The 9,302-nt window shown below is 43.7% G+C and overlaps 1 protein-coding gene across 2 annotated transcripts in view; it reads left to right on the forward strand.

Annotated features, from left to right (window-relative positions):
- The window catches only part of HDDC2 (HD domain containing 2), a 17,969-nt gene that overhangs the window by 1,906 nt on the left and 6,761 nt on the right, over positions 1–9,302 (forward strand). The window contains exons 3-4 of one of the 2 annotated variants that reach the window (XM_015423834.1): positions 538–640; positions 7,079–7,162. In XM_015423834.1, the coding sequence (XP_015279320.1) occupies positions 538–640; positions 7,079–7,162 (187 nt within the window). The remainder of the gene's footprint in view (positions 1–537; positions 641–7,078; positions 7,163–9,302) is intronic. The other variant, XM_015423835.1, reaches the window with a different exon arrangement.

The following is a 9,302-nucleotide window of genomic DNA, read 5'->3' on the forward strand; positions in this document are numbered from 1 at the left end:
TCTCTCCCCGCCCCCCCTCTCGCCCCTCTCTCCCTCCCTCCGTCTCTCCGTCTCTCTCTCTGTTTCCGCCCCTCTCTCTCTCTCTCTCTCTTTTGCCCTCCCCCCACCGACTCCGACCCGAGGGCCACGCGGCTTGGAAGCCGCACGGGCCTCGGCTCCGTCTCTTTCCGGCTTTCTCCCCCCCTCACCGTCTCTGAGGCACCTCGCACTCTCTCTCTCCCCACCCCCCAACTGCTCCGGCGGCGGCGGCGATGTTCCAGAGCATCCCCCCAATTTTTCCCCCAAAGGTTTTGCATTTTTGTGCACCCCTGGGGACTGCCCCAAGAGTGCACAAAAATCTCCCTGCCCCTCAAGTCGCCCCGGAGCGCGGATTTAGCGATCCGCACTCACGGGGCGACTTGGCTATTAGTATAAGGATAGGAAATTTTTGCAGAGGTTGGTTGTTTAAAATATAAGGTGAGTGAAACTTAATTTAATAAACTTTGATGTGAAAATAAGAGATGGAGTCTAATTCTTGAATGTTTCTCTTCATCCCAGATGTATACGACTAGCTCTGGTTCATGATATGGCCGAGTGCATTGTTGGTGACATCGCTCCTGCTGATAACATTACTAAAGAGGAGAAACATAGACGAGAAGAGGTTGGTCTGGTGTCATAGAGAGTGTGTTAATGTGCAGAATTTGTGAAAAGAAATAAGAAAAAAATGGTCTGAGGCTGAACTCCTATGTCAACTGTATTCAGCATTCCCATAGCTAGAATCTTTCTCTAGCCTGGGAAGATACTTGAATTTAAAGCAGTTGGTAAATAACTGCCACAAGCACTTTCTAGACATAATGCTGGAAAAATCGTGCATACATTTATGTGAGGGGGACAGCATTGTGGTGACAAGCTCTGCCTCCAACTCATTTGTGTTCATTGGAATGTGTATAAAGGTCCTATGTGCTTACAAGTGTAAGTATGTTGAAAGATAGATCAAGATGGGCGGCCGTGTTAGTCTGTCTGTAGCAGTAGGAAAGAGCAAGAGTCCAGTAACACCTTAAAGATTAACAAAATATGTGGCAGGGTATGAGCTTTCATAAGAGATCTTCATGAAGTCAGCAACTCTGACTGTGGGATACACTTATATTAAAATATTACTATAAGATGAAAGTATGCATGCCTCCCAGCACACACACCAACACTGTCTCCTTGGCACATTGTATAACCCTTGTTCTTCTTGGCTACCTAAGTCTGCTGGGGAGATGTGAAGGACAAGAGGCTGTCCTGCCCCTGAAGAGAAAAAAACAGCCACTCAGCTAGGGCCGGAGCTTCCATAGAGGCGAGGTTAGGCACGAGCTGAGAAGGGTGCCTGTGCCCACTGGCTTGCCACCTCTCACCGCCCTCTGCCCCTCGCCAAAAGAGTCACTCACGCCAGTCGCCATGGGCACCCTGCTCCACCCCCTTTGGCTGCAAGGACAAAGAGCAGGTAGAGAAAGAGGTACTTTTCTCCCTTTCTCACAATACAAGAACTCGTGGGCACTCAATGACATTGCTGAGCGGTCGGGTTAGAATGGATAAAAGGAAGTACTTCTTCACCCAAAGAGTGATTAACACATGGAATTCACTGCCACAGGAAGTGGTGGCAGCTACAAGCATGGACAGCTTCAAAAGGGAATTAGATAAGCATATGGAGCAGAGGTCCATCAGTGGCTATTAGCCACAAGGTATAGATAGGGACTCTGGGGCAAGTGATGCTCTGTCATCTTGGTGCTTGGGGGGGTCAACAGTGGGAGGGCTTCTAATGTCCTGGCCCCACTGGTGGACCTCCTGATGGCACTGATATTTCTGGCCACTGTGTGATACAGAGTGTTGGACTGGATGGGCCTTTGGCCTGATCCAACATTGGCTTCTCTTATGTTCTTAAGGACTCCGTGTTGGGCCCTCCTCCTGATTGGTGCCCACCCACTCTCCGCGGGGCTCCACCCATCTGCCCGCACAATACACTGGCCAAAAAAAACTCCCCGGGCATTGTCATCATGTGACTGGATCACTTGAGGGGGATTAGTTACCCCCCCAACCCCCCTTGTCAGAGCCAGGTGCCTAGGACTTTAAAGTACTGCAGGGACAGATAAGGACTTCCCAGAAAAGGCGCTCTAGCCTGCAAGCCAGCAAAGGTGGGATTTGGTCTGGGAGACTGCACTGTGTGTGTGTGTGTGTTTTAATTTTAGTGAACAATATAACAATATAATAGGGGACCCGCAACAAAATGTTGCCATCCCATCCTATTGGCATTTCAGTGCAGTGGAAGAAATAGCCAAGCCCACACATCTTCAGGCAAAATACTGCACAGACTCACACTCCTGCAGTCTCTGAAGAAGAAAAAGTTTTCCTCCCCCTCCACTCTTTTTTTTATTTTCCTAACAGTAGACCATAAAACTAATTAGCTGGGAGGAGGCGGGGAAAGAGGGAAGAGCCGAGGCACTGGGAACTTCTCTCACCTGCTCCAAAGGGTGGAATCAAAAGCATGTTTATTTTCTGCTGGCTCCCCCCCCTTTTTTTTTGAGAACGTGTGTGAACAGGCAGCTAGCTTCCCATGGAAAGCTATTTCCCAAACTGTTTACCAAAATGTAAGAACAGAAAGAACCTACAGAAACTCATTACCTAGAAGTGTGCATGTCCATTGGCAGAGACTGAAGTTCATTACATTAGCTATAAATACTTTCTAAGTGATTTGCAGGATAAATACATTAAACTATAGTGTTGTGAGTTCTACAGTCTTACAGAGCTCTTGGCAAGAACTGAAGAGTATAAGACAGGATGCAATCTGCAAGTGTTCCTTGCAGTTCGGAGGTAATCTATTTATATCAGCAGTGTAGGAATTTGTCCACCACACTATGCTCTATCCTTTCTGAAATTCAGAGACACTCCTCCACATGCAGGTGCTGGCGTGACCTTGGGTCAGTCACAAGTTCTCTCAGAGCTGTTCTCCCAGGAGCAGTTCTCGAAAGAGCTCTCTCAGCCCCACCTACCTTTTCTCAGTTCAGAGTTTAAAATGCAGTGCTTTAGGGCTTTGTGAGTTTATTGGAATCATGCTTTCCTTACTACCTTTTCCTCATGTCATATTTCTAGCTGTTGAAATCGAGTGGGATATCTGCAATCATATAACCTGTGTGCTGGATTAGGTCTGTGGAGAAGTGGGCTAAAATTCCTGATCACTGGGTGTCTTTGGGCCAGTTACTCTTGAAGCCTAACCTACCTTTCAGAGATTGTGTTACTTGTTCTCACAATTTTTAAAAAATTAGCAGTTTCAAATTTTGTGATTTTTATTCTTCCTTAAATGCGTTTATGTTTGCAAATTGCTGGGTGCATGGGGGTGTGTGTGCCAGAAGATAGCCTCGCCTAGTGTGCAAAATAACCTGGCACTGGCCCTGCACTCAGCTGCTTCATTCCTGTGTTTATGGGAGTGCTGCTTCAACATCCCCACCTTTCTGAGGTGGGATGGAATGCTAGAGGGAAACACACAAAGAGTTAGTTCAGATCTGCCTCAGGGAGAGTGCCCTCACAGTTTTGGTCTCTCTCAGCAGGAGGGCAGTTTGAAGAGTAGCTCTGCCTGGTAGTGTGGCAGAGTGGTTTAACTCCGATTGTTAGGCGTGTCTCTGGTGATGTAAAGACCTTGTACCATTTGTTTGACTCTTGGGGAAGGGTGTGGATGGAATCGTGTGTGTGTAAGTGCCCAACCTAGTGGCTAGTTATTGAAAACCTATTTCTCCCTGAAAGCATTAAAGAGAATTCAAACCACACTCTGAAAGCATTAACGAGAATTCATACCACCCACTGAAGCCATTACTAGTTTAAATTTACATGCCTCAGCCAGGTTTCTCCTTTGATTATCAGGAGACCTATGCTACTAATCTGTTAAAACCAACCTGTAAGTAAATAAAACCTTTATTTACATACAACTCCTGCCTCAGTGATCTTCATGTTCATCTTGCTCAGCACAAATTTACCTCATGGCCGTGAACCCAAAGCCTATCTGATGAAGTGTGCGTGCATACAAAAGCTTATACCCAGAATTAAACTGTGTTGGTCTTAAAGGTGCCACCAGACTCAGACTTTGTTCTTAGAACATCTTGTAACTGAGGGGAAGGTTTCCAGTTTTAAATAAACCTGGTTACACAAAATCAAAAGAGACTGTATGGGTCCCTCATTTTTAACAGGGTCCTGGCTAACTGGTTCCAACAACAACAACAAATGTATTCACAGCAAAAAGCCAGCACTCTAATACAACAAACTAACTCAAACTAAATTCATACAACCGCAAGCATAAATGAAATATATAAAATGAATATCAAATAGAGCATGCATGTAAAACCTGTTAAGTCCTGTAACAAATTACATCTATTCATCTTTCACTAGCAGCTTTCTAGTCCTTACAGCTAACCAGCCAAATTTGGCAAGTTTAGCTGTAACCTTGGGGCACCTACTTTCTAGGAGGTTCTTCAGCAATTGCATCTTTTGACTAGTTGAGGATAGAATAGTTGTAGAGAGTGGGAGAATATCATGAAAGTGGCTATATGCCCTGCAGTCATATATAACATGCATTAAGGTTTCAGTTCCGTCATTGCAGCAGCGACATATACGATCAGCAAGGGTTTTTTTTAATTAAACCTCCCCTCTGTAACCGCTGGCTGGTTCCAGGAGATAGTTATGCCTCCTTGAGAGCAGGTGGGCACCCTGGCAGGCTGTGGTGTGTTCACCACTAAAACCAACCCTGGCCCCAGGAGATTTGGATAATGATCAACTAGTTGCAAATATTCCATTCTTCAGCAAGGTGATTGAACAGGTGGTAGCCAACTCCAGGATTCCTGGATGAAGGGGATTGTTTGAATCCTTTTAAATCTGGTTGCAGGCCTGAAAACAGCCTTGGTTGCTGTCGAGGACGACCTGTGATGGGAAATGAATAGAGGAAGGGCAGCTCTGCTGATTGTCCTGAACCTCTCAGTAACCTTTGATATCATCAATCATGGTTTCCTTCTGGGAACTGCCTTTCTGAGCTAGGAGTGGGAGACAGTGTTTTGCAGTGTTTCCACCTTTCAAAAAGTAGTTTGTGGCTAGAAGTGCTTTATACTAGCTTTGACTGGGTAGCCATCTGTGGCCTTTCCTAGACAGAAAATTTCTGGCCACTGTGTTGTGTACCCTGGTGATATCTTGGTTAGATTACTGCTTGCGCACTTGATGTGGAGTTGCCCTTGAAAAGTGCTCAGAAACCTCAACTGGTACAGAATGCTACAGTCAGGATGTTGACTGCAGTGGGTCTCAGTGTGTTTCCAAGCCCAATTCAAGGTGATGGGGTTGACCTTTGAAGCCCTACATGACTTGAGACCAGCACACCTGAAGGACCACCTACTCCCTTATGAACCTACTTGACTGCTAAGGTCATCCTCTGAGACCTTGTTTTGGGTGCCCTTGCCTTCTGAGATCAGGCGGGTGGCAATCCAAGAAAGGGCCTTTCCCACCATAGCACCAAAGCTATGGAACTTTCTCCCCTTCTGTCACTATCTTCCACTGGGGGTTCAAGATGTTTTTGTTTTGTCTGATGTCTCCTCAATGATCCCTCCTTCCTGCCCTGTATTTTAATGACTGTTTCATGTGCTTTTAATATAGATTTTAGTTTTGAATTTATTTTTTTTACAAGTTGATTTTATCATTGGGCAGAAAGGCAGCATATGGATTTCTAAATAAAGTAACTATAAAATAGCTGTGGGCTCACCACCAGTACCTAAGCCTGTACAAATGGAAATTATGTTGAATTTTATATTGGCCACATTTGAGGGGGGGGAAACCAGCATCCCCAAGTTGGATGTGTGAAGTGGTATTAACTAGTTGTAGTTAATAGTGGTATTAATGACTGACATCTGTGCTTGGTCACTTTATTGTAGATAAATACAAAAGCAAAAGCCATGTACTACAAGAGCAGCCAAAAACAACACAACACAGTGTGCAGGCTTTTGAGTTCTCCAGAATTCCTTATCAGACTGGAAGCAAAAAAAAAAAAAGTGGTGGGATAGTTTGTTCAGGCTGTGATCTTAAGGCCTCTCAATCAGTTTTCTATGTAGAATTCTTGGCTGGCTTTAATGTGCACAGAGTGTGGCTGCTTGGTGTCAGGTTCTGCCCTTGGAATGCTGGGAATAAGCCAAAAAAATGAGGAAGCCCTCCAACTGAAAATATAATAGTTAATGTCTCTTTGACATTGGACAGAATGCACAAATCACTTAAAAGGAGAGTGCAGAGGAAATACATAGTAGCCCTTATGTTTTGTTTTGTTGTTTGCTATCAAATCATGGCCAAGTTATGGCAACCCTGTAGGGTTTTCAAGGCAAGAGGTGTTCAGAGGTGGGTTGCCATTGCCTTTGTCTGTGTGGCAACCCTGGTGGTCTCCCATTCAAATACTACTCAGGGCTGACCCTGGTTAGGTTCTGAGATCTGACAAGATCATGCTAGCATGGGCTATCTAGGTCAGAGCATGTTAATAACACTAGAGGTTAATTCTAGTTTATCTTCTAAGTGAAGAGTCAATATAAGGCATGTAAGTGATGCTTCCTAGTGAAATTTCCCAGGTTCATTCACCATGTTTTGTTTTTTAACATCCAGCCTGATGAAAAATTTGGGGAACTCATACCTTTTTGTTTCTGGATTTTTGCCGTGGTCCAACAGAACTACCTACTTTTGATCTGTTATAATGGCCACTAGAGGTCACAGTCCTATTCTAGAATCTTTCAAAGGACTTGATGCCTTGCAATATGATAGGGGGCTCCTTATAGCAATTGTTTGCAGTACTAATTCTTTTGACTTGCTAGTGTCATTTTATTCTGGGAATTAGTCATATAATTTTCTGTTTCCTTTAATTACTATTCAGTTGCTGGGGATAATCTTTCTTAATGTGTGAATTCTCCATGAATGTTGATGTTTTAATTCTGTCTGCTAGGATAATCTGGCAGTTCCTGCAGGTTCTAAATATCAAAGTGCTACACAGAAGTTCATTTTTTCACAAAGCAAAAACTCAAATGTTGAATTTTGTTTAACAGCTAACAAAATGTAGGATTCTATTTTTCAGGATGCTATGGAACAACTGACCCAATTGCTGTCAGAAGACTTAAAAAAAGAAATTTATGAACTTTGGGAAGTAAGCTTTTAACATCTGAAATATGCTTAACTGTTAATAGTTACTATTCTAAAGCAGTCTTTGTACTGTTCTAAAGAGGTCTTTTTGTCTATTGAATATAGATTATGGAAATAGAACAGCTGATATTCACATAGTAGACATGGGAATTTACTGCATCAAAAATGAAATTTTGTAAGACAAGCCTGCAAAATTTGTGAATGGCAAGCCAAATCTAGCCAGATAGCTATGTAAGGGAACTTGATAACTTGAAAATAGAGATTTTTTTCTTCCTGTATTACTATGAATTCAAAGGAAAGGCACCTGGCAACCGATATTTTGCTGGGTTGGGCTTGGTAAATAAGGTCTGGTGAAGAATGTACCGGAGGGAGTTTCTAGGTATTTATCAAAATGGCTTCCTTCATAGGACTTTGCTTATATGATGCATTTTAAAAAGCCAGATTTTGGTAATTATCCTTCCATGCTTTTAATTAAGCTATTAAGCATAACCACTTAATGTAAAGCAGGCTGAATCATTCTGGGAAATAAGGTGTGGGAAAATATTAAGTTATGAAGTCATAAAGATAATATATACATTTCTTGAATTTAATAACTTGCACTGCCATAAATGCTTAGACCGAATAACTCCTAAGAAAACCGTGTGTGTGTGCGTGTGTTGAATCCTCTTTGTTGGGTGAAGTGGAATTATAAACATTTTAATTAATATTATTTTGTCTTATGTGTTCCTCTTGTATACCACAAATTCTCCCGGAATTTCTCCCAGAATAGATATATAAACCTTTCTAATACACTTTGTTACGTTAAGGGAGTTGTTAGGATCCTAACCTTGGTAGCCTGTGGCAGCATTCACTAAAAACGCACTTCTCTATTGGGTTGTAGATTTCAAATCAATGAGGGTCACAATCTGTTCTCTCACCCACTTGATGCCGTTCGAGTCTTCTAGAGTATATGAGCAAAACAGGTTTTAAATACCAGTGTTACAGAGAACACTCAATAATGAGATAGAAAAGAAATGACATGAGAGTCAGCTCTCTATTCTGTAGATTCTCCCCCTCCAGTCTCTTCTCTTGAGAAATGTCAGGAAGTTGTAAGTAATCCCTGGGAGTCTCTTCATGTTGTGCCTTGAGGTACCTTTCTGCCTTGTACAGGAACAGAATCCAGACGCCTAATTTCACCCACCGAGAATTCAACATGTTCCTTTCATCTTTGTCATTAAAAATCATTTGCAGTGTGCACATTTGGTCACTTGTGGCTTGGTTACGCCTACGGAATAGCTGAACTGCACAGATGCCTCATGAATTCAGCACTATGTGCTGCATGGTGAGGCTTGCTTAACTCCCTTTGAAACACTTTTATGAAAATGTTTAGTCACAATACTCTGCACAGGCTAGGGTTGCTAGGCCGGGGCAGGGGGCTTACTGGCAGAGAGGGAGGCCTACACCAAGGGTGTGTATTAGTGGCTACTACTCATGGTTAGGGATGTGCAAAAAAAAAAATTCGGTAAAATTCGGATTCGGGTTTATTGAACCCGAATATTTTCGGGAAACCCGAAAAAACCCGAATATCTAATTCGGTAAAGCATAGATATCCGAAAATTTTCGGAAAACCCGAAAAATTCGGGTCCATTATAACCAATGGGGCCATTGAAGTCAATGGCAAAAAACCTCTTGAAACTTTGCAGGGGGGAGGGGGGTAGAGGCTCCAAATTTGGACAGTGGCTGCTCATGCCTCTTCCCGAAAGACCCCCAAAGTTTCAAGAAGATTGGCCCAGGGGGTCCGATTCCAGGGGCATCCAAAGAGGGTGCCCCCAGTCCCCCCAGATCAGCTTGCTGTATTCCCGGTTTGCCGCCGAAATTCGGCGGCAATGCATTTCAATGGGATTTTTACCTTTTACTTTCCTTTTTGCAGACCCCTAGGAGGGGGAAAGAGGGAGAGGCTCCAAACTTGGGGGGTGGTTACTGGAACCTCTCCCCAACATGCCCACCAAATATCAAGAAGATTGGACCAGGGGGTCCAATTCTATGGGCCCCCAAACAGGTTGCCCCCATCCCTCCATTTCCCACCATAGAGAACAATGGAGGGATGGGGGCAACCTGTTTGGGGGCCCATAGAATTGGACCCCCTGGTCCAATCTTCTTGAAAC

Source organism: Gekko japonicus, unplaced genomic scaffold (assembly GCF_001447785.1).
Source record: "Gekko japonicus isolate JY-2015 unplaced genomic scaffold, Gekko_japonicus_V1.1 scaffold186, whole genome shotgun sequence".
In the NCBI taxonomy this organism is placed as follows: domain Eukaryota; kingdom Metazoa; phylum Chordata; class Lepidosauria; order Squamata; family Gekkonidae; genus Gekko; species Gekko japonicus.